The sequence below is a fragment of the Melospiza melodia genome, chromosome 12, assembly GCF_035770615.1.
Source record: "Melospiza melodia melodia isolate bMelMel2 chromosome 12, bMelMel2.pri, whole genome shotgun sequence".
Taxonomy (NCBI): Eukaryota; Metazoa; Chordata; class Aves; order Passeriformes; family Passerellidae; genus Melospiza; species Melospiza melodia.
Window position 1 is genome coordinate 7710867 of NC_086205.1, and position 25165 is coordinate 7736031.

The 25165-nt window shown below is 54.3% G+C and overlaps 1 protein-coding gene across 1 annotated transcript; it reads right to left on the reverse strand.

Annotated features, from left to right (window-relative positions):
* Nucleotides 1–425: 425 nt before the first annotated feature.
* On the reverse strand, nt 426–23567 carry SLCO2A1 (solute carrier organic anion transporter family member 2A1). Its single transcript, XM_063166643.1, has 14 exons — nt 23407–23567; nt 13450–13587; nt 10785–10947; nt 9102–9317; nt 7990–8088; nt 6304–6431; nt 5238–5319; nt 4237–4401; nt 3767–3956; nt 2611–2770; nt 2112–2275; nt 1279–1343; nt 1054–1177; nt 426–968 (listed from the first exon to the last, which is right to left on the reverse strand). Exons 1-14 carry the CDS (start codon nt 23494–23496, stop codon nt 848–850), a joined length of 1905 nt encoding a protein of 634 aa, XP_063022713.1. The 5' UTR covers nt 23497–23567; the 3' UTR covers nt 426–847.
* Between the last annotated feature and the right edge of the window lie 1598 nt (nt 23568–25165).

A 25165-nucleotide genomic window follows, 5' to 3' on the forward strand; every position in this document is an offset into this window, starting at 1 on the left:
ACCAACCAAAACCCCCCTGAGGGGTGTGAAACAACCCAAAGAGCAATGCAGTGAAGGGTGAGAAGGACCCCAGGCTCTTGCTGTGAGGGAGATGGAATGAAACTTCAATTGCCAGGCATTTCTTCGTTCATGGTCCCTCCTCTCAGCCACCAGCTTGGGCAGCTGAATACCAGGACTGATCTGTGCCAACAAACCCATGGGGATGAGAAGCTCAGGTAAAACCTTGTGCTGTGCCTATCAGGGAGATGTGGGCAGGGCTCCTCAGCTGCCCCGAGCTCTGTGTAACCCCTACCAGCCCTCAACCCCATCTGCCATCATTTTTTCCCCTTTCCCAGCTGCAATGTGCTCAGCATGGCCAGGCTGTGACCTGCAGCATCCCCAGGGCTTGCCTTGCTGCTGGTGGGGAGCCCAAGAGCTCACCACGGTTGGAAAAGTGACCTTTATTTAAAAAATAAAAAGAGCAACAAACCCCAGATGTTCTGCAATAAACCCCTTGTGCTGTCTTGTCCCAACACGTGTGCTGTGTCCCTGCTGGCCTCTGCGGGGACACCAGGCTGGCAGCCACCTCCCCTGCTCCTGTCGCGGCCGGGAATGTCACACCGGAGCGGCACCATGGCCCGCAGCAGGCGCTAATGCGGGTCCGGCTGTTCCAGCCCCCTCTGCCTCCTGCTCCGGCGGGCCGGGGCTGTCCCTGCCCGGGGTGACAGGCTGGGGACCCCGGCAGATGCCGTGCTGGCCCGGAGCATCCCTGGGCTGCGGGAGGAGTCGCTCCCGTGTGGAGTAAAACGAACCCAAACAAGATAAAGTAGTGGCAGCGTGTGATGGGGTGCGAGTCAGTCCTCGGCGGCTACACCAGCCCCGCCGCCTTCTCCTGCACGTTGTACTCCTTGCTCCTCTTCACCTTCCAGCTGATGAGCGCCAGCAGCACGGTGCCCACCACCTTGTAGCCCACCTGCAGCCCCAGGTATCTGCCGGGAGAAGAGCGGGGACATGTCACATCCGCAGCTGGCACTTCCAGCCGGGCCCGGGGAGGGCAGGGCACACACAGCGTACCTGTTTCGGAGGAAATCGTTGTTGTAGTAGGCGCAGAAGCGGCCCGGGGCGCACTGCTGCTGCTGCCAGTAGATGCAGGAGGAGTCGATGAGGGCTCCGAACATGGCCGGGGCCGGCAGCCAGGCTGGCGGGGAGAGAGGATGGAGTCAGCGCTGATCCCGAGGAGGCTCGGTGCCTCCTGCGGCTCCAGCAGCCCCACAGCCTCATTCAGGGATGAGCACTCACCCAGCAGTCTCATCAGCAAGAACTGGACTCCGATGGCGAACGACTTCTCATCCTGGTTCACCACCCTGCAGGGGAGAAGCCACAGGAAGTCTGTTGTAGTGTGTTTTTATACTTTGATATACTTTGTAATAGTTTTGGTTTTGTATCCCCGCATTTTTCCCAAATGGTTTACCCCATTTTGTATCCCCTCCCTTTACCTGTGTAATCCCTTTCCTTTGCTGAGATCATCCCCAAATCCCACCCTGGCTCTCTGTCAATCACTCAGCATCCCATCCCTCCATCTAGAAGCTTCGGTCCAGGATGTCGAGTGATCAGCCAGAGGCCAGGGGTCAGCCCCCCAAGCCTTGCCCCATATGCTTTCCTAAATGTCCATCCCCCAATACCCATCCCTCAGGGTCACTTATTGGTTAGTAAATGTTCTCTACTTTCAGTTTCCACCTCCCTTTAAATGTAACCTTGGCACATCTCCCGGGGCTCTCAGCAGGAGCCTCCTGAAGTGCAGGAGCTCCTTTGGGACTCCTAGAACAAAACTTTGGATTAACCCCTGCTAAGAGTCAGCCCTTTATCAATACCAATGTCTCTGGTGTCTCTTCTGCCGCAAAGGTGACCAGCCTAGGTACCCTCAGTACCCTCAGGGCATGGGAGAGTGTCTCCCTGCTGCCAGCCGTGTCGTGGTTCCTGAGAGGCTCCCAGAGAGACAGAGACAGAGCTGCTGGCCCTGGACTTGGCCAAGACTTGGGCTGGTTGCACATTTATGGCATCCCATTGATCCCAACATGGGGAACCATCACATCGGCTCCCCCCTGGGACTGAGGGCCCCGCACACCACTCACCGTAACACCATCATGTACAGGGGGTTGTGGGACAGGCAGGCGACCAGGGCAGCAAAGGAGATGAGGAATATGGCAGGAAGGAGCATGTGGGAGCAGCTGACTGGACAAGAGCCCGTGTAGGTGGAGAACAGCTCATTCCCATTCAGGGAACAGTTGTGGTAGATCTGTTGGAAGCGTTTGGAACAAAACAGACGTCAGACTCCCAGCTCCAGCAGCAGCCTTCTTGGGATAAATCATCCCACATCCCTGTGCAGGACACCCATAAGAGCACCAGCTCCAGTTTTAAGGCACAGCCATGGTATCCTGTAATGGGATTTGCCACCATCCCTGTTCCTCCAAGCAGGTTCCTGGGCCTTACAGCAATTCTCCAGGGCACCTTCCCAGGGCTCAGCACACCTTGTGGGAAAGGTTCCACCCCCTTGTTGCATTTGTTGGGCTCCTGCAGTATCACTCCACTATTCCCAGCAAGGCTGCTTTGCTACCCACTTGCTTCACTCACCTTTTGCCTGGGGTTGGAGGGGTTGGTGGTGCTGTTGGTGCAGCCAGCGAAGCAGGGGGAGATGTATTCCGTGGTGTTTTTCCAGCACACGGGGTGGAAGATCTGCTTAGAGCACTGACACCCAACCCGTGCCTTAACCTGCTGCTGGGAATTGGGTGTACTGCCAGAAAGGAACGGGGAGAAATTGGTAAAAAGTTAAGAAGTAGGACAGGGGGAATTAAGAAAAAAATAAAAATCCCTTCTACTAGTTGAGCAGTTTTCCTGTTCCTGTTTGGGCTGGGACACTGCCAGCAGCAGCCTGGCCTTCTGCCAGCCCCTGATCCCTGCAGGTACCTCTGGAAGCGTGCAGTGAATGTCACAGGAATTATGTTATGTCTACAAACAAGTACTGACACACTTCTTTTCTCTTTTTTTTTCTAAGCTGGAAATTAATCTCAGCCTGTAGAAATGGACCTGGGCTCCATCCAGAGCTGCACAAACAGATGTGTGAACAGCCACAGCTGGAAACACCACATGGACACAAACTGAAAGTGGGCACGTTCCCAAACAGGCCTGATGGCTGTGGAAGTGAAGAGGACAAACCCAAATCTGCCCTGTCTTCCCTCAGTCCCCCAAGGAGTGCATCTGCTGGAGTCTGAGTCCTGCAGGAATGTGGCACTGGGGAGCTGCCCTTGGGCAGGGTGGGATGGGGCTGCTCCACCCCCTGTGGGAAGATGGCATCAGAAATCTCTTCCTTGCTGGCAGTGCGCTGGGAAATGAGCTCAATGCACTTGACATCAAGCCCTGCTCGTACACAAATGTCATTTTTATCTTAGGAAGTCATGGTAAGAGCCAAAAATATCCACTGAGGTGAGGAGAAAGACAATGTCCAGCTGGAACACTGGGAGCGTGCGAAGCGATGTGGACACGATGTTACTAATTTTCCCCTAAAAATCCAGAGTGAAAAATTACACCCTGCTTTTTTGGCCTAGAAAATCATGGATAAACACCCTCCCAAGCTCTCTGGGCTCCGGAGCACCCAGATCTCCTCTCCATGCAGTGGGGATCAAGGAGCAAGAAGCATCGTGGTGATGTCTTCTTCCTCTCCACCTGCATGCGTCCCTCCCCACGAGTAAGAGCTGGAGAAAGGAGGATCTGGGAGCAGCCCCTGCATTACCTGGGGTGGTAGATGCCCTCGATGTGCCCTGTGGAGCAGCCCATGAAGAAGATGGGCAGGCAGATGAGGATGGAGAAGACGAGCACCACGACGGCGAAGCGCGGGATGGCGCGCAGGGAGAAGGAGAAGCGCTTCATGACGATCCCGCCCAGCAGCATCCCCAGCGCTGCTGCCGGCAGGTTCACGGCTCCTGCAGAGGGATGGAGCCTTCAGGGGGGCCCTGCCTGCCCAGATCCCCTCCATGGGCAGGGCACAGCTCTCTGGGCCCCACAGGAGTTGGAGAACACACAGATCCAACTCTTGTCCAAGACAGGCAGTGGGGAACTTCAGGAAAGTCACCAACTACCCCAAAGTGAAACCCTCATCCAAAAATGAACTTTCACTCACTTCTTCTCCAGAATTTAAAAAGCCTGGGAATATGGGCAGTTGGGTCCCTGCTGATGGATATTTTTGCCTCCATCCATGCTCACCTATGAGGAAGTTGGCCTGGGAGGGGGAGGCACCATACTGCTTCTCCAGGAATTTGTTGAGGAAGGTGGCCAGACCCGCAATGACGGAGGAGAAGCTGCACTGAGCCAGCACCAGGAGGATGAAGAGGGGGTTGAGCAGCAGCCTGATGAAGATCTTTGGGAATCCTACAGGGGAAACGTAGGAAAAATGTATTTTAGCTATTTGTACTGGGAGTAAACCTCCACCCTTAGCCTGTTCCCAGTAAGGATGTCTGTGGGATGATGATGTTGATCTGCTGGGGATGTCTGCGGGCATGGGAAAGCAGGAGGGGAGACACCCTAATGTGTCCCAGCAGCTGGCAGCACCAGTGATGGGACATTGTGTCCTCTGGCCCCATCAACAGAGGCAGATGGACCCTGGGAGCAGCTCTGTTTATTTGGTCTCTTATGAGCTTTCTAATTAGCCGAGAGTGGTGGAGAGCCAGCATCCATTAAAGCCCAAATAAAGAAGAGGGAGCTGACAGCTCCAGGATGTGACTGCAGTGGAGGAAGAGGCAAGGAGGGAGGGGCTTTATCTGGGAAGAAATCCTCCTGCAGCTAAAAGAGTCATTAATCTGGTGCCTCAGCAGTGACATCCCTCTCAAGCCTGTTTTGGCTCCACATAAACAGCGTCAGCTGCAGTGGGTGACCTCGTCAAGGAGCTGGTGGCGCCAGCAGCCCCGTGCCCACCCCTGGAGACCTCCCAGAGACCCTTTTCTGGCACACTCCTACCGCTTTAAGGTCCTCAGTGCAAAATTTGAAACAATTGAGGCCCCACAAAGGGAGGCTGTGCCCACCTTCCCCTGGTCCTTTCTCCCTTGTGGTGCTGGAGCTGATCCACACAGAGTGCTGGACTCCCAGCAAACCCCCTTGGTGTGAACCTGCCGGAGTGGGGGTCCCCACCCACCCCCCCACCCACCCCACTTGGCCCAGCACAGCCCAGGATCCCCATCCACCCTCTCCTGGACCCCCCAGGAGTTTACTTTTGATGAATTCCAGCAGGGAGGTGTCCTGGGCAGCTCCTGTCTCCATCTTCCTGAGCATGCCGGCCTCCGTGTTCCGCTCCTGCAGGGAGAGAGGAGCAGCCTGTGCTGACAGGGCTGGCACTGTCCTGGCACAGGGAGGCTCTGCAGGGCCAGGGGCTGTCCCAGGGGCCTGTGACCCCCAGCCAAGCCTGGCAATTACAGCAAAGCCACATCCCATGTGCCCTGAGCATTTCTCCAGGCTGGGAGAGCTGGGAGTGTTCTCCTGGAGAAGAGAAGGCTCTGGGGAGAGCCCTCAGCCTAAAGGGGCTCCAAGAGAATTGGAGAGGGACTTGGGACAAGGGCCTGGAGTGATAGGACAAGGGGGAATGGCTTCACACTGCCATTAGGGTGAGATGGGATATTTGGGGACAAATTCTTGCAGTGGTGAGGCCCTGGCACAGGGTATCCAGAGAAGCTGTGCCTGTCCCATCCCTGGAAGTGTCCAAGGCCAGGTTGGATGGGACTTGGAACAACCAGGCCTAGTGGAAGGTGTCCCTGCCCATGGCAGGATGAGCTTCAAGGTCCTTCCAACTCAAACCATTCCAGGATTCTATAATTAAAGGGGTGAATTATCTCAAAGATCACTGCAGGCCCTGAGCAGAGCAACAAGACAACAGCTTGCTGTTGGGAGGTTTTAAGAGCTTGGAAATCTTTCCTCCCCTGAACCCTGACAAAACACCTCCCCTTTAACTCTGCAAAAAGTCTGAAAATGAACGTTAGAGATAGTTCAGCTCAAATCTGGGGAGCCCTTTAGCCATAACTGTGAAATATTTGGGGTTTGATTTTACCTTTAAAGAATCAATGAGTAAACAATTTCAAAACAGAGCCAAATTATTTTGTAACAAAACTGGCGGGGTTTGGGTTTGAAACCACCAAAATTATACACATGAATTATTTTCCACTTTTTACAATTTGTTTTAATGGGAAAGGGTTGCTGGATTGCCTTCCTCCCTCCCACCGCTCTCCTCTGGGGACAGGTCTTCCCTCCCTGAGCACATCCCTGGCTCTGGAGATGAGGTCTCACCTCTCCTTTCAGCATGCACCGAGGGAAGAAGAAGTAGGGGATGGAGGTGAGCACCAGGCAGCCCGAGGAGATGAGCAGCCCCAGCCACCAGGCTCCGATCCAGCGCTGGTCGCTCGGCGTCAGCTCCACTGTCAGTGCAACACACAGGGACACTGTGAGAGATCGTGGGGTGACAGGGACACAGCTCCGTGGGAATATGGGCTGGTGGAGCATGCAGAGTCACTGTGGGCACAACCCAAGGGTCTCTGCACTGGCATGTAAGAGAAATGGATGGAGGTGGGAGCTCCCTCCAGTGCTGGCAGCGAGACCGGCCCTGGTTGTGTTTGATCTGCGTTTTCCCTGGCTAGGGAAACAACCACTGCCACTCATGCCAGCTGTACCAAGCCTCCCAGGTGAGTGCAGGATGGATTTAGTCAGCATGGGAGCACACTGGTGGCACAGGTTCAGCTCTAACCCCTGAGCCAACCAGTGAGGCAGAGATTATGGGGGCCTGACTCCATCCTCTGCCCGGAGAGCACAGTGGGTTGGACCATGCTGCTGACAGGGCTGCTGAGCCAAGACAGGGACTGGGAAAGGCTGTGCTGCTTTGCTGGAAAAAGTTGCTGTCCCATTGTTCCAGACTGGGTCACTTTCTGCTCACAGGACCGAGGGAAGGCCCTGTGCTGGCAGAAGCTCCCGGTTTCCGAGTGCACCAAACTCTGGGCGCCTTCTCCGGAAAAAGGAGGAGAAGGTGAGAGCCTCTGTGTCTCCAGCACACACATCCTTTGGCTGGGCCAAGGGATGCTCTAGAGAGGTCTGACAGATTGCCTGGCCTGCCTTGGGGACACAGCTGCCCACGGCCAGGATGGAGCCACGGCCAGCTTGGGATGAGAGCTCCGTGCCAGGGTGTGACAGGAGAGGAGCCCACACCCCTGTGGAACAATCAGCCCACTTCCCCAAACAGGAGCACTCCACTCTGGAGCCTGGATGTCATCATGGAGCGACCAGGAGAGGCTGCTAAATCCGTCTGCCGCCGCGGGGAGGGGGCCAAGGCTGTTTGGCATTTCCTGCCCACGTTCATTTATTATTCTTATCAGGCACCGGACAAAAATGTCAGGCAGGCTCTGATCTCTCTAAGGAAACACAGGAAAAGCCACGTTAATGATGGAGCTGGGGTGAATTCTTTAGTGATTAAGTTACCAGAAATAATAAGCACATGCCATGGATAAAGCAAATTGTCCCTGTGGTGGCGTCAGCTCAGCCCCTTGCTCTGCATGTGCTGAGGAGGAGGATGATGAGTACACCCAAGTTCTCTGTGTATCCATAGGGCAGTGCTTGCTCTCTGGTTCTCTTCTCCATCCCTGGATTCCTCAGGTTTCCCTGCTCCTCTCCACCATCACGCCAGGGTTGTGGGACACCTCCTCAGTGTGGTGGCAGCAGGCAGACCCAGCCATGACCTCCAGTGCAGCACCATGGGTTGGCTATTGGAATGTCCCTGCCCTGAGCTCTGCTTCAGTGGTGGTGTCAGGACCACCCGTATCTTATGAGGTGACAGAACCCAGTATGACTTTTCCAGGTCGGGTCTTTCCAGGGCAGTGGGTTTCATGTGTCACAGGGCTGGTGGCTTCTGTCACCTTTCATCTCAGAGTGGCCTTGTGGCCCACAGAGGGTGTTTGGGACCCTCTGTGCTACCCGAGCAACACTCACCAGTGTGAACCCTCCCGATGTCCACGAAGAGCCGCAGCACCACGGAGCCCAGCAGGTATCCAAAGGCAGGGCCAAACACAGCAATGGCAAAGAGGATGGCTGGGAAAAGTGAGCACAGAGAGCCCCTGTGAGCAGGGAATTGTAGTTCCCATGCGGATGTGGCTTCTGTCTTCCCAGGAAATGCAGGAATGGTGGCACAACACACAGAGGGGAGAAAGCACCCTTCATCACAGTGAGAAGGTCCCCACTGCCCTAACACTGAAGGTGGTGTTTGTCTGACAGAACAGAGGGCGCAGGCAGCTGCCTGTGGACAAATTCCCTCTGCTCTACTGCCATCAAGGCTTTGCTGACACAATACAAGTTGTCAGCTACATCATTAATATCCATGATATTCATGAGCCCCAGGGAGCAGCAGGGCACTAACATCCAGGTGATTGAGACCTTCGTGTCCTCTAAGATGCCAAGGGAAAAAACACATACTAATCCTCAGATTAAAGGAAAAATATTTTGGTTCAAATGTCAGGAGAGGTGAAAGATTCTGAGGGCAGAAAGGCCACCAGACCACCCTGGGTGTAGCTGAACCCTCACATTCCAAAATAGATAACCCATGAGGTCAGAATATTTTCCTTTCATTTGTTTGCAATGACAGGATCCAAGTTCCCTCCTTGAGAGAAACTCTTTACACAACTTTCTCAAGATGTTTAAAAGAAGGCAGTGAGCTTGAGCTGCATTGGACATAAAATGAAATGGGACTTGGGGAGATGGAATTTCTGCTACATTGAGGCAACCCTGGAGCCATTCACCCTGACAGACATTCCCATAGCACCTGTATTATTAACAACACACCAGTCCCTCTTTCCTTCCCCTTCAGGTTCCTTTAGTCCTCTTTGTTTTCCTTGCAGATTTGGGAATTCTAAGGGATCAGTGGGACAATTCATTGGACAGTGATCCCTCACTGCAGAGGGGAGACAAGGACGCTGGACCTTGGAGCAACCTGGGATAGTGGAAGGTCCCTGCCCAGGTGAACCTGGATGAGCTTTCAGGTCCCTTCCCACCCAAACCACCCTGGGATTCTGCGAAACAAAATAATGCACAGAAATGTTCCCACTTACCAACATAGAGTGGGGAATTGTTGGAGTCTGCAAAGTCGTCCACGTAGGATATCCCAAAGGGCTGGATGGGCACGGTGCCGATCCCGGCCAGCAGCTGGGCAATGACCATCATGGCCCACACGCTGCTGGCCTCCTTCTCAGGGTCCTTGGTGCTGTTTGAGCACACAAATCTGCTCTCTGCATAGCACAGCTCATCCTGCCCCTGGCTTTTGTTACCTGGAAGGGGGAAAAAATGAGCGTTTCAACACTGGGTACTGTATCCCCTGCCTCCTCCCACACTAAATCCCCAAATAGCAGGAATCTCCCAAAGTCACTGAGTAGGCACAAACTCCTGGATTTTGGATGGATTGCTCATTTTATTCAGCAGTTCTCATCACCCTGTACTTCCTTTGGAGTATTATATGAGGTCAGCAAACAAGCAGACTATGATTTGAATCACACTTTTAAAGAGTTCCATGCCATGGAGTGAGGGTGCTCTGGGTTTGACGAGGGCAGAGCTGACCCATGGCTGGTTTTTGCTGTCTCTGGTCTCTGCTCCCTTGTGGTACCCAGGCAGGAGCAGCGAGTGATGCCCTCTGGGGTCACCTGGCTGCCCTAAGCAGGACACCCTGCCCTGAATCCCTGCTGCCCCCATGGCTCAGGACTGGCCCAGCTCCTTCCAAAACATGGGCCTTTCTTCTTCATACAGCCCAGACACTGGAGGTCTTCACCCCGCTCCATGGAAATTCCAGCCAGGACTGAAGTATCCTCAAGAGGTGTTCACAGACCGAATGTGTTCTTTTCCATCAGGCAGTCCTCATAATGTCAATATCTCTGCCCTGTCCATCTGTTTTTGCAGTCCATCCTCTAATCCTGTTCAGTTTAGCAAAGGTGCTCTGCAAGAATTGTGTTCTGCGCAGAACTTTTGGGTCATTTCCATTCTGCATGGAAAAGTGAGCTGTCATTGTTCACATGAGCTTGTTCCCAAAGCCTTCCCAGTGAAAGCAGCAGCCTTCTTTGGGCTGGATCAGATCAGGATCCTGGGCAGAGCAGAGCATGGGGACAGGGGAGCTTTGCTATCACAGAATTCCAGAATGGTTTGGGTTGGAAAGGACCTTAAACCCATCTCATTCCACCCCCTGCCATGGGCAGGGACACCTCCCACTGTCCCAGGCTGCTCCAAGCCCTGTCCAACCTGGCCTTGGACACTTCAGGGATCCAGGGGCAGCCACAGCTGCTCTGGGCACCCTGTGCCAGGGCCTTGCCGCCCTCACAGAGAAGAATTTCTCCCTAATATTTAATCTAAACCTACTGTCTCAGAGAAACTGTGGCTGCCCCATCCCTGCAAGTGTTCAAAGACAGTCTTGGAGCCACCTGGGACAGTGGAAGGTGTCCCTGCTCATGGCACGGGGTGGAATGAGATGGGTTTAAGGTCCCTTCAAACTCAAGCCATTCCGTGATTCTGTAACAACAGCTGGAATAACACGTGCAGGAGAGGCAGAAGAAACCCCACATGCAATTTTGGCATTCAGAAGGGGTTCCAAAGCTATAATCATGTCACGTTTGACCAGCAACTTCCCACCTTAAGGCTCCGTTTGAATCACGTGTGCCCTGGAAACACCCCCTTGTTTTGGGGCGCAGTCACACATCACCCCTGTGGAGCGGCTGGTGTGGGTGTGTGGGGGCCCAGGCGGTGTCACTCACCCGTGCTGAGGGCAGTGTACTCGTAGGGGCCCGAGAGGAAGTGCGGCAGGGTGACCAGGAAGGCGCCCAGCGCCAGCAGCAGCCCGCCCAGGCCGATGACGCGCGGGCGGTGCACGCGGCTGCCGAAGTAGCTGACGAAGATGATGAGCACCACGTTGCCAATCTGGAACAGGCACAGAGAACGGGGGGGAGTGTGAGAATCCACGCAGAATCACAGAGTGATGGCGCTGGGAGAGACCTCTAAGATCATCGAGTGCCAGAACTCAGCGCATCCCTCTGGGTGTCCAGAGCTGCCAAGGACCCTGCCGGGGGGGCTCAGAGACCCTGGCACGCAGCCCAGAACACCTGTGGGTTTGATTATGACCCCTAGAGCAAGTTACCAGCTTTGCATGAGGACCTGAAAGTCATAGAAGCTAGGATAGTATAATAATAAAATTATCACAGGGTGAAAATGTAGATTTTGGGATTTTTGGAATGGCGGTTTTGGGGACAAGATGGAGGAACTTGGGCATGTCCAGCCTTTCTTCTTCTTCTTCTTCTTCTTGGTCTCAATATTTTGCTGTGATGTTGGCACCTTGGAATTGGTTTAGAATAGAAGTGCACTCTCTAACATAGGTGATAGGTATTGGGAATTAAGTGTAAATATGTTATAGGTAGTTTGTAGTATAAAATGACAACACTGCCCTGGGGGCAGTCACAGTGCCTGTGGCTGCCCTGCTGAGCAGACCTCAGCTGGGCAGAAAGAAAATAAACATTTATAAATAAGAATTTTATAAATAAGAATTAATAAACAACTTCAAGACCGAAAACTGAAGAGCTCTGACTGGTTCTTTGGACACACGGGCTGAAACAGAGACATTCTGCACATCTCAGGCTGCAATTAACAACTAAACTCTGAGAATCGAGTCCAACCTGTGCCCTAACACCTCAACCAGACCATGTCAACAAGTGCCATGTCCAGTCTTTAAACACATCCACAGATGGTGATTCTGCCACCTCCCTGGGAAGAGCATTCCAGTGCTTTATTATTCTTCTTTCACAGAAAGGGGACATCCAGGCCCTATGGCTGTGTCTGGGGGGTGGGCAGGGCTCTCATCAGGAGGGGTTTGGCCCTCACAGGAGCAGGAGCATCCCCACGTGCCCATGTCTCCCCGTGCCACATCCACAGGTCTGTTTAACCCCTCCAAGGATGGGGACTCCACCACTGCCCTGGGCAGCTGTGCCAGGGCTGGGCAGCCCTTTCTGGGAGGAAATTTTCTCTCATACACAAACTAAACCCCCCCTGGCCCAGCTTGAAGTAATTTCCTCTTGTCCTGTCCCTTGTTCCCTGGCAGAAGAGATTGACTGAAGTGGCATAAACTGACAATTCCTCCAAAACCAGCAAGGAATGAAACACATTGCCTCCACTCCTGTGACTCAAACAGACATGAGCTCTGCTACAAAGTCCAGCTCACTGCAAATATTTATGACCCTGGGCATTTGCAACTGCAGACAGCATCAACTAGAAAGGCATGAAACCACACAGCTTGCTCAGGCAAGTGGGTGAACACCACAAAATTCCCATTACAAGGGCTTTAACAGGACAACCTAAACATCATTTTAGCTCTGGCATGTTGAAGCTGTCCCTGCTCATTGCAGGGAGTTGAGCAAGATGGCCTTTAAAGGTCCCTTCCAGCACAAACCACTCCGTGATTCTATGTATGGCTAAGAAAACTCTGTATTTATGTTTGTGTGGGCTCCCTTGTTTGTCTCTCTGTGGGTTTTGTTCTTGGAATTGCTGTAGGCACTAACGCACTAAGATTGTTGTCCTGGACAGGCAGGGCACCTCACACAGTCACAGACAGCAGGAAGTCTCGGTGGGCCCTGAGACATCTTTTTAATCCCAAATGTTCATGCTGGTTGAGGTAAGACTGGGGCATCCGCTTGCCCAGGGATCCAGGAAGATTCCCAGTGTCCAGATTCTTGATGGAGCATCCCCTGTGCTCACCAGGGAGCTCATGGGCAAGTGTGCTGCCACTTGGTGCCAGCAAAAACCTCCCTGCCAGCAGATCTTTTCCTGTCATTTCCCAGGCCTCAAAGAGCTGCTAGGAAGAACAGAATTCCTGGAAACGTGAAGGAGGAAACTTATTCCAAGGGATTTCTTGATAAGAAAGTGTTTGTGAGAAAATCCTCAGCCAGCTCAGCAATATGCCTTAAACTGCCCCAGGGCAGGGTTAGGTGGGATATTGGGAAGGAATTCTTCCCTGTGAGGGTGGGGAGGGCCTGGCAGAGGTTGCCCAGAGAAGCTGTGGCTGCCTTTGGATCCCTGGAAGTGTCCAAGGCAGGGTTAGATGGCGTTTGGAGCCACCTGGGCTAGTGGAAGATGTCCCTGCCCATGGCAGGGGGTGCAATGAGATGGGACGAACTTTAAGATCCTTTTCAACCCAAACCATTCTGGAATTCCATCCAGTGTAAGTCTCCTCTTGTCCAAGGGCCACCCCCACAGGACCCCCCATTCCCCCTGGACGTGGCAGAGCAGAATGAGGTGTGGGGAGGTGTCCCAGGGCACAGCACAGCTGCTGTCCCAGCACACGGAGCCTGAGGAAGCCCTGGCTGTAAGCAGCCCCGTTTTGGGAAGGTGCCCCCCAAATCCTGGCCACCCTTTGGGTGCTGCTGTCCCAGTTACCTCGTGCAAGCTGGAGATGAAGCCTGAGGAGAGGCTGGAGAGCCCGAAGCGCTTCTCGATGGTGGTGAGGCTGCTCTTGAAGTTGGCGCTGTAGAGGAGCTGGGAGAGCTGCAGGAGCCCATGGCACAGCACAAACACCTGTGGGCAGACAGAGAGAGCCACCCCAGTGAGGACCCAGCGGGAATCACAGACTCAGTAAGGCTGGGAAAGACCTCCAAGGCCATCAGGTCTGGCCTTTGACGGGGTACTGCCATGCCAACTAAACCTTATTGAGAAGCGCCACATCTACTTGCTGTTTGGACACTTCCAGGGATGGTGTCCCCACCACTTCCCTGGGCAGCCTGCTCCAATGATTAACCACTCTTTCAGGGAAGAATTTTCCCTGATGTTTGATGTGGGCCTCTCCATGCACCCTTTGAGGCCATGTGAGACCACAGTGCCCTGCTGCTGGTGACCACATCCTGATGAGTGTATTCCAGCTGGCTTTGGCCACTGGCAAATGCACCTCTGGCATGGAGCATCCTGCGATTACTCAGCTGGAAAATCAATTAACTGAACCTGCTCCAAGGGGTGGTGCTAGAAAAAGTTTAAAAAGGGCGTTAAAAGCCCCAGAGGGAGAGGATGAAATATGCACAGCGTATTTCTCACTACTGGAAGATTCCAAAATAGGATTCCAAACCTAGCATCTTCCCTTGAGCTGGGCAGTGAGCCGAGCCAGGAGCCAAGGTGAGCAGAGGCAAGGAAGGCAATACAGAGAGTTTGGGAGCAATCTGGCTGAAATAGCCTGGGTGGGCTGTGAGAGGAGAGCTCTCTCAGCCAGGCATGCAAGAGGCAGCTCACAAGTGCCTTTTGATCTATATTTAGTCAGAACAGTTTTCCTTTATTTTTCTTGGAATGGAACGCATCCATGTGGTGCCAAAAGCATTTCAAAATCAATTTTTGAAAATCCCAACAAACAAAAAAAAAAAAAAAAAAACCAAAAAAAAAAAAAAAAAAAAACCGAAATGGGGGAAGGTCTTTTAATTTAAATTCACAGGAAATCAAATATTTGCTGAATACCGGAAGAGTGTCCCTCAATGATAATGTCGGGAAGTGCAAGATGATGGAATGGGGGATCAAAGGGCTGACAAATTCCTGATGTTCTTGGCCAGAACAGCAGCAGTAGTCCTTATGAGTATTTATCTGAAGGGCGGTAGCACCCAGTAGTCCTGACCCATTAAATGATTAAAAAAAATAATCAAAAAAGACCAGCTTGGAGGATGCAAATTCCATCAGTGGGTGGAGTTGTGTTTAGGGAGCAGGGGATGATGCATGGCCAGCCCCAGCAATTGTAGCAGAATTTGGGTAGAAGATGGGCAAGAAAATGGTTTCTTGGGAGTCTTCTTCTGTGAAGGAAGAGAGATCCAGCCAACAGACCTGGCTGGGAATCTAAAAGCATAAGGGATGGGAGAGACAGAAAAAGAGAAGAGGATGGAGATGAAGGAGAAAATGGAGCCCTGGCAGTGCGAGGGCAGGCTTAAAAAATCCTGGAGACGATGGGGAAGATGAAGGAGAAAGACAAACACCTCAAAATGAGGAAAGAAGGATCACAGGCTGCCATCACAGAGTCCCCAGCCACATCTGGGAGGGGTGAGAGCAGACAGGCTGGCATCAGGCTGGCATCAGGCTGGCATCAGGCTGGCACTGCCATTGCAATGACCAGGAGAGGACAAAGTCCCAAGCTGGGACTTTGCCCCGACAAAAAGCTGCAGAACAGGAATTTGGGGTGTAACGTGGGAAATCCTCCCAGACAGGGCCAAAGTGGAAGTGAAATATCTGCCAGTAAACTCTTGAAGATGAATGACCTCTCCGTCCTCCCACCATCAGCTCCCACACTTGAAATCCCATCCCAGGACAAAACCCTGTGGGTGGAAGCCGGATCCACCACTTCCCCAGGCCTGGCTTGGAATCATCGTTGGGCTGATCTGGAGCAGAGGGGTGAGGATGGCATCTGGGGAGGGGATCTTGTTGCCAGAGAACATCAGTTTGAGTCCATGTGGCTCTGGGCAGGCCCTAGAGAAGGCGCTGGAGCAAGGAAGTGCTGGTTGAACAGCAGCAATCTGGGAGCCCCAGAGCAGCTGGACACAGAGCTCTCCTGCAGCCAGGCGCCAGCCAGGGAAGCAGAGCTGTTTACCAACAGGGAGGGAAGAGGGTGGATCACCAAGGCTGAATTTAGCACAGCAAATGTCAGCCTGACCCCAGGGCAGATGGGAACACAGAGTGTCACGGACAGAGGGGATGCTGGCACGGGGGGGAGACGAGAAGGAGAGGCAGCCTTGGTCCCCAGAATGGTGGGGGTGGCAGGAGATGGGCTGGAGGCATGGAAGGACCATGGGAACCACGGCAGGAGAGGAGAGGGACAAGCCATGGGAGGAAAAGGCAGAGCTGCTCGGAGATGCCCTGAGATGCCTTGGTGATAACCTGGGATGGCCAAAACAGAGCCCTGGATCCCTGGGAACAAGCTGGGGCTGCCTGCCAGGAGGGAAGATGAGGTGGGAGAAATGCAGCTGGAGAGCACCAGCAAAGGGAGAGGAAAGCCTTGGGGTGCGACTGCTTCCCCCTGCCCGTGGGTCCTTCTAACGCAGCTCGTGTCCGCAGGGTGAACCGGAAAGGCGGCAAAGCCTGGATGCTCCAGGGATGTGGGATGTGAGCCCACCCTGAGACCACACAGCAGCCTCAGCCCTGGGATGTGCAGAGCTGGGAATGGGAGGGGAAGGGCAGGGGTGACTTTTCTTCTTGGGAAGAACCTGCCACCCCAAACAGCCAGAGAAAGGCAAAACAACCTTTGCTCCAGGACTTGTGCAGTGGAGTCTGGCTTTCCCAGACACATTTCAAGTGTCTGGAGGTGAGATGAGGATTCTGATGAATTCCCATGAATTCAGCAGACTCAGTTTTAATTATAATAAGGACATCCCAAACCTTGAAGGCTCCAAGTGCAAAAATATGAGAGAGAGCCTTACTTGGAGGGCTCCCCACAAGGAGTCCATGCACCCCCTGAGGCTGGTGGACATGAGGGGCACCATCCTCCTGCCTCTCCCATCCCTGTCTCTCTTCCCACGCCTTCCCATCCCCACACGCTCATCCTGACCACCCACAACCTGCCGGTGCACGGAAACCAGCTCCGTCCCGGCCCTTCCAGCTGCTCCAGATGTGCTGTGCTGCCCCAGGAGGGGAGGGAGCTGCCCTAATCCATCTTCCCCGATGACAAGAAGGGGCTCTTCAGGAGGAGCCGGGCTCGCTGGCGGGAGGTTTGGCTGACGCAAAGGGTGGGAGGCTGAGGAGCTGGGGGCACTCCCGAGCACTGACCCTCCGGAGCAGAGGCTCCCACGGGAGCCTGGAGCATTTCTGGAGCTGCAGGCAAGGAGGGCAGGCAGGCAGGGAGCAGCACAGGAGGGCCAAGGCGAGCACCCACGCGGATGGACCTCCCCAAAATCCCCGCGGTTCTTTCGGAGCAATCCCGGCTCCAGGCTGTTTGCACAAGGCGCTTGACTCCCTTCCAAAAGGAGCTGCAGTCAGAAGGGAAGCAAACTCCTGGGGGACACAGGCTGCTGCCCCCACCCAGCTCGTGGGACCAGCATCTCCCCAAAAGGGCAGAGCTTTTTCCAAAGGAAGAGAAACACACCCCATGGCACAGAAGGGGGAGGACTGGTCCGTCCGTGAGAGCTGGCAAGGATTCAGTCCATCCCAGCCTAGGCTTCCATCTGAGATGTGTCCAACAAATACTCAGGTTTCATTTCATAGAATAGAACCATCTCTGTGGAGCCTTCAGGATCTCCAGGAGCCAGGATAAGGCTCTTCCAGGTGGGAGCCTAACTCTGCTCTGCAGGACCACAGGTTTGGGAGGAACCTGCTACACGTGGCATGGCCATTCCTCCAGCTGGAGGAGTGAGTTAAGGGTTAATTCCTTGCTGTGCTTCCACAGTTCCTGTTCAAATTCATCCCTCACCTCATTTTTCAGTGTCTTCCCCTTGGCAGCCCTGGTTGGAGATAATGAGGGTGGAAAAGACTCCAAGCTGCCTACCTCTGGAGTCTCCCTCCACTTTAATCTCCTGAGCTTGCGAAAGAAAAAAAAGGAAAAGGAGGGGGAATTGTAGGAATTAATAAGAATATCCCCAAAATTTTAATAGGGAGAAGACAGTGTTTATTTTAGAGTAGGGAGATAACTCTTACTACACTGGGAGATCCTCCAGCAGTAGGACAACTGAGGACACCCAGCCCAAAAGAAATATATCAGCTGGATATGGAAAGTGTAGGGTTAGGGTTAAATAGAGTGAGGAAATACATCCCTCCGTGGCATCACTTTCCTATGGGCAGCTGCCTGGATTTGTAGACCAAGAAGCACCATGAAGGATGAAGAAAAGTACAGCATTTCCACAAAGGGAACCAAACACCCTGCACAGAGCCCATCCTTTGGCACAGAACCTCTGAGCCTGGCCCGATGGCAAAATTTGGCTTCCAAGTGTGATTTGTATTGCAAATAATAAAATAATGTATAAAGTAACCTGATCAGGGATTGTCTGAAGTGCGCTGGAATGACGACTGTCTACTGCCAAGCCACACATGTTTTACACACCCAGCTGTCACACGCAAAGACAATATTTGCTCTTTTTGCAACAAACACCCGCACACGGGATTTCCTGGCACTGTATCCCTTCACAAGGCCCGGGTGAGCCCAGCTTTGCCCAGAACGGAGGTTTTTGGCTGTAGAGAATTGCTGAGGCAAACCCTCAGTGTGGGATGCTTCCCAAGAAAATACCCCCCTCAAAATAGGATGCTGGGCATCCCTCAGCCTCTCCTCCCTCTGGCAGGTTGGGTGGTTGGTGTTCCTTCATTCTTTCCTGAAGGTCTCTTTTCATTGTGGGCCATCAGGAGCCACTGAGGGTTTCCCTGGGGCAGGTCCAGGCTGGCAGTGCTGTGCCTGACCCACAAGTGTGTGCAAACACTGCTCCTGCCCGCCCGGCCTCGTGCTCCCTATCAGCGTCACTCCTCTCCCGTCCTGCTCCCATAATCTTATCTACACTGACCACTCCTTGCTTGTGTTTGGGCACCCAACCACCTCGCCCCTCATAAAATTACCTTGCCTCAGGTCTCCTAGACCTTGATCCCACTGAACTTTCCAACCCATCTTTTTCCTCATCCCACTGCTGGTGCTGCTGGTGGAGACCCAGGTGGTTCTTCCCTTCTGGAGCCTGATCCCACCAAAAGCAGATGTGAGCATAGTGTTGGACCATCCAAGCCCAGCACCATCATCACAAATGCTGGAAGACCCTGGTCCTTCTTCTCCTGTCACTGAGGACCCTCCTGGTGTCTTTGCCACAAACACTCATCACAGTGCCCAGAACTGCAAAGTTGCGTTGATTTTCCTGCTTAAATCGATGCCTCTAATCAGCCATCACTTTCTCCTTTCCGTGTTCCCCTCTCCAAACCTACAGCCACGCTGCCTCCAGATCTGTGCCTTGATAAATCTCCTGTTCTGGCTAAACAAAGCCATTAATAATCTTTTCCAACAGGATATGAGAGCACAACTGGTACATCTCCAGGCTTCTAGAACACACTCCTCAGCAAATTCCTTTGGTCCCTTGGAAGGAAGGGACAAAAAACTTGAGCTGCTGCTGGGGGGACCTCAGACCCCAGGGCCAGGCTCCGTTTCCTCTGCAGGAGACATCCAGCCTCCCCAGGGAGGTGAGAGCTCCCTGCTCTGCTCGCTGCTCCCAACACCTTCACCCCAGGATGCTTTCAAGCCTTATCCCGCTCTGAGAGCCCACAGTCTCCTCCTGAAGCTGCTGTCTCCTCTCCTACCCTTCTTCCACTCCCTCCCTCTCCTTGCCCCAGTACAAACCCAATTTAAACCTCTCCTAAGGCTTTTAAATCTCTCTCCAGCTGACATAAGTGAGAATAATTCTCTGTTGTCCTCCTGTTTCCTTTTCCATGCCAGGCATGGAAAGAAAAGCCTCCCCCTGACTGCGCTCACAACACTTTCACGCTGCTCCTCTGTGCTCCCCAGCTTCCAGCTGAAACCAGTCCAGCTCCTCTAAATCAAAAGATATTTATAAAGCTCTCCTGCTTGTCATCTTTCTGGGGATCCCAAAATCAATTAAAATAGCTCAAAACCACGAATGAGACAGTAAAGGCGAAGAAGCCAGAGTAATTGAGGCTCTGTAAACAGAGAATTCCTGTGAAATAATCCTTCTCCAGTGGTTGCCTGGGAGCAGAAAATGGACATAGAATCACAGCCTCATTAAGGCTGGAAAGGACCTCCAAGATCATCAAGCCCAAGATGAGCTTAAATCACACGGCTGGGGCTCAGGACTGGGGGACGCTGGTGGGGTCCCTGGCCATGGGTGGGTATCAAAAGCACTTTCTCCATCTTTCAGGCCTGTTTCAGTCCTTTAGGCTGTGAGGTTCTCGGTGTCCCCAGTGCCACCAGGTGCTGGCGTCCAGCTGAAGGTTGGGCTCGTGCTGCATTTGCTGAGCAGCACAGCTGTGAGTCCCCAAACCCTGGTGCCAGTCAGCACAACCCTGAGAGCTCTGGTGAATGTCCAAGCAGAGGGATCAGAGAAATCATGGGATGTTTTGGGTGGGAAGGGAGCTTGAAGCCCATCCTGTTCCACCCTGCCATGGGCAGGGACACCTTCCACTGTCCCAGGCTGTTCCAAGCCCTGTCCAACCTGGCCTTGGGCACTTCCAGGGACCCAGGAGCAGCCACAGCTTCTTGGACACCCTGTGCAGAACCTCAGCACCCTCACAGTGAAGAATTTCTCCCCAATATCCCACCTGAAAGTCCCACCATCACCCCCATCTCCCCCAGTGCTGTGGGGTAAACGGAATGCTCCAGATTTGCGGCTGAGCTCAGAGCTCAGCAAAACCTCACAGCACCTGCAGGAGTTTTGCGCTGTGCCGTGTCTTTTCCAGGGGGATGAGCAGCGGGCAGAGGGCTCGGCAGCCCCGGAGGCAGAGCGGGGCTGGCTCAGCCGGGGCAGGCTCAGCCCGGCGCTATCAGCAGGGACCGAGCCCGCTCTGTGTCACTGCCCCGGCGCCGCAGACCCACGTGTGACCGGCAGTGACTCCGCAGCCCCACGCGGAGCCGTCACACCGGGCTCCAGAGCAGCTGGAACCGCACCTATCCAACCCACGGCCACACCACATCCACCGGGAATTGCTTCCTCAAGTGCAGCTGCACCGTTCCTGCATCCCCAGGAACCGCACCTATCCGAGCCCACGGCCACATCCCCACAGGGAATTGCTTCCTGAAGTGCAGCTGTGCCGCCCCTGCATCCCCAGGACTCCAACCCCATCCCATGGAATCCCCCAAACTGCCCCTTTCCTCCACCCTTCTCCCTCCCCGGTGCCCATCCCTGGCACCGTTGTGTTCCCACACCTCCAAACATCACTGGCAATGGGTTCAGTTTTCCAGTTCTGGAAAACACCCAGAGAGAGATGGGGTCTGGTGCAAGAGGTGGTGGTCCCTGCCACAGGCATCATGGAGGGGCGAGATGATGGAAAAATTATTTGTTATTTCAGCCCCAGCACTGCAAAAGACACCCTGGATATCATCCCGTCACACGGGCTTTGGGGATTAAATATGAGCTTTAGTGATTAACTCTTCCAAGTCTTAATTGTGTCCTTCCAGGCCTGTTGAAAGTAGGGAATTTTGTGTTGTTGGAAATGCTGTTCCCATCAGAAACTGCAATGCCTGTGTGAGGATGTTGTGTCTGATGGTTCTGGGGAGGGTGATGCCCACAGCTTCCTATAAAATCTGGGGCTGGATGAGGCTTTTTTATAATCCATCATTCATAGCCAAGTGGCTTCTTGTACAAATAACAGCTACAAACCCTTTCAAAGCCAGATGTTGGCCACACCTTGCCCTCTGATGACCATTCGCTCCAAAACTCCCCAAAACTGGAAATTCCCCACAGTGGAAATTCCACTGGGACACTTTGACATCCTACTCATTTTTAGAGGCTGAGGGAACTGACACTGCCCCCAGGCCAATCCTTTCTGACATGAAGCAGTTCTTTTGTTAATGTATATGTGTTTAATGCAAATGTCACGGGACAGGAAGAGTGAATAGGTCAGGAAAGGGTGGGGGATCTTGTTGCCTGTCAATTTATACATTTTTTTTCTTAAAAGCAGGAATATTTCTGTGTGGGATGGGTGTCCTGACTGCCCACCATCCCAGATGGAGCACATCATCCCTCTGATGCCAACGAGCTTGTTTGGGTAGAGCTCAAACTGTTCCTTCGCGTGCCTGCACAGTGCCGCTGCCAGACTGCTGACTCTCTAAACCAGAAACAACCCTAAACTGCAAGTTTTGAAGTAAAAACTTTAAAAAGCAGTTTCAAAGCTTTCCTGCAGGCAATGGTTTTGCTGCCACAAGCAAAGTGACGCTCCCAAGTCACCTGCCCTTGGCCAGATGCCCCTACAAGGTCCCATCCAAGTGCCCTGGGGCATGTGGGGTGCTGAGCACCCAGCCTGGCCCTGGGGCACCCACACCCCACACCCTGCGGCCGCCTGTGGGGTGTACAGATGGAGCAGCGCTTATTTGTTGGGGCTTTTGTTTTTTAATCTGAAAGTTTGACATCCTGCAAGAGGGTTTGGCAATGTTTATTCACTCCAGGCTGTTTTTGCTTGCTGCCAGTTGCCAGAACAGAGCAAGAACTGCAAGAAGGGCTCTGGTTTTGGGTGACTTTACTCACCCCAGCTCAGGGTCGTTACTGCAGCAGCCTGGAGGGCGCTGGGGGCAAATTTTGCACCTCCAGCAGAGCAGAGGACAGATCAGCAGTCCCTTCCAGAGGAACATCAGTGTGGCCCAGGGTAATCTCCAGCTCTTTCTCCTGGAGACCACAGCCAAAAAATGTCATCAAGTCACCTGCTGGAATAGTCCAGGGGTATATAATACCTTCAGGGGTATAGGAGTGGGAGGCACCATCTGGGATCATGCCACCAGCCCCGTGGTACCCTACAGCATCCACAGAGCCCCAGCACAGCCCGGGGGGCAGCACCGTGCTCCGTGCAGGGTGCTGGCAAACAAACCCCAAACCCATCCCGAGCACCACACCTTCTCCACGGCCACATATCCTGAAAACCCAGGGCTGGGAAGAGCTGACACAGCACACAGCAGACACAGAGGTGGGAAAGCACAGCCCGGCACGGAGGGTCCTGCCCGGCGGTGCCCCTGGCACATCCAGGGCACATCCAGGGCATACCCCTGGCACATCCCAGGGCACATCCACGGGCAGCAGCCATTCCCAAAAACTGCACTCGGTGCCCGTGCGAGGAGGTGCTGCCAGGGGAGGATGGAAATCCCCCCTTCCTTCCAGGGACATCCCGGGGACAGGAACCAGCACGGGCAGCAGCCTCGGGGCGCATCCAAACACGGGGCAAAGAGCGGGAGGGGAGGAAAGGCAGGTGAGGGGTGGTGTGAGGGCAGCGGGATGGGACAGGTGGCACAGGCTGGGGTGAGCGGTGTGCCCTCACACCAGCAGCCAGCTCAGGAGCCTGGAGCTCAGGCAGGGACCGGCGCCCAGGTGAGGAACGGGGCAGCCAGCACCGGGAAACCCACCGAGTTTTGTTTCTGTCACTCAAAAGCTCTGCTCATGTAAGTTTTTAAAGCAAGCCCGTGTTATTCTGAAAGAAAGCAGTGCTTTCTCCTCACACCAGGATGTGGTTAATCATTCCCCGAGCAGCAGCACACCGTGTACCAGAGCCGTGGGGAAGCTCACGGAGAGCCGCTCCATGGGGTGAAACACCCACGTGCCGAGCAGGGCATCACTCACAGAGCCCCCCGGGACTGCCCCGGGAGCTGCAATTCAAATTCTGCATCGCCAAACCCCCTTGGTTTCACGGGGGTGCCTGGGGTGGGCTGGGGACAGCTGGGACCCCCCTCCCTCCCCGCCAGCATCCCTGCCCCATCCTTACCTTGATATTGCAGAAAAAACTCCTGGAGCAGGTGCCGGAGCTCTTGGGGATGTCAGCCGGGGGTTTGCCGACCTCGGGGCGGACTCCCATGGCGAGGGCTTCCCGGGAGCCCGGGGTTTGGGGGCTGCTCTGGGCCCGCACGGGCTGAGCCGGATCCCTGCGAGCCCGCGAGTGCGCCCGGCCGCGGCAGCGCCGAGCCCTTATAAACCGGCCCTGGGCGCGATGATGAAACGCTTTCTCCTCCCTCTTTCGCTCTGTGCGCCGAGGGAACTTTAAAGCCGCAGGAAGCGCAGGTGGGGACGCTGCGGAGGGAGGGATGTGACAGCGCTCTGCGCACCCTGGGGACACCCAGCGCCCCGAGCCACCCCTGTGCCAGCCTGCGGGACAAGGAAACAGCGCTGGCAGTGCGAGAAAAACCACCGGGATTTTAATTCAAAGGTCTCCTTTCAGCAGCTGAGATTTGGCTCCCAGGTGGTGGGAGGGGGAAACTGGGTGGTCAGATGGAGAATCCTTCACCGGGCCATGGGGTTTTGGAGGGACAGAAAACCGTCAGAGTTTGTTTTTATAGAAAAAGCTGCGTTGGTGAAGCTCCTGAGCGCTGCCTTTTTTTCACCAGCACCTCTCGGGGCTTTGTTTATGCAGAGCGCTGATTTATTTTGCAAGCTCCTCTCAGGGGGAAACGCGTCAGAAGGAGAAGGGCAGGTTGATCCAGCCGGGGGAGAAACCAGCTCCAGGTGCTCTGTCCGCGTTATCGCTTCCCTCTGTAAGGCAGGTGGGGAGGGCAGGGGGACCCCAGGGGGACACCCGGGCTGTGCTGGGGTGGGTAAATCGATCCCGGCTCCGGGATGGTTTCCCTGGGGGGCTGGCGGGTTTCTGGGTGCTGTGCCACGGACAGAGCCCCCTCAGGGTCACCCCCGGCCCCCTCCGTGGGCGCTCACCACGAGAGGGTGCCTGGAGCCCGTGGGAAGCGAATTCCCGGGCGCTGCCGAGCTCCTTCCCGACCCTCGGGATGGGACCTGCCCAGGGCAGCGCGACAATCAGCGATGCTGAGATAAAGAGAGTTAATTTGAGCTGCCAGCTTCTCAGTTTCTGAAGCCTGTCACGGGGCGGGTGGGTATCACTGGCATTGGGGTGGCAAAAGAAGTATCTTTGTTTTCCAGCTTTCTTTTTCCACTCCCCAGATTTGCCAGATCTGTGCTGTGAAGAGACCCTTTATTCCCCATCAGAGTTAGCCAAGCCCCTTTACCCAACATTCTGCAGCAAGATGTGGAAGTTTCAGGCTCACCAAGAGCAAAGCTCAAGCAAACCAACAAACCAACATCTCTGCTCCTCTCCCATCCTCCCAGGAGCCCAGCGTGCCACTGACCTAATTTTTGAGGCAGTCCCTGACCCGCTCCCTACCCCGTTTATTTTGCAGCAGCTGTGAGGCTCACTCTGTCATAACAACCCCTGACAGAGCAGCTGCTCTGGCCACTGACTCCAGCTTCTCCCTACAAATTTGTCTCCATACAGGAAAACAGAGTGGGGAAGATGCCTGACAAGCCTGAGCCCGGCCTGGCAGCAGGGAAACAGCCCTGCCCTGATGGCCTGTGCCATGGGGGGGATGGTGACCCCAACAAGGGGAATTGGGACCCTCTGCAGCTACCTCTGGGGGCTGGATGCTGCTGCCCCACTGGAATTGTTTAGATTGGAAAAGCCCTCTCAGACCACGGAGTCCAACTGCTCCCCCAGCACTGCCAAGCCCAGCACTAACCCACGT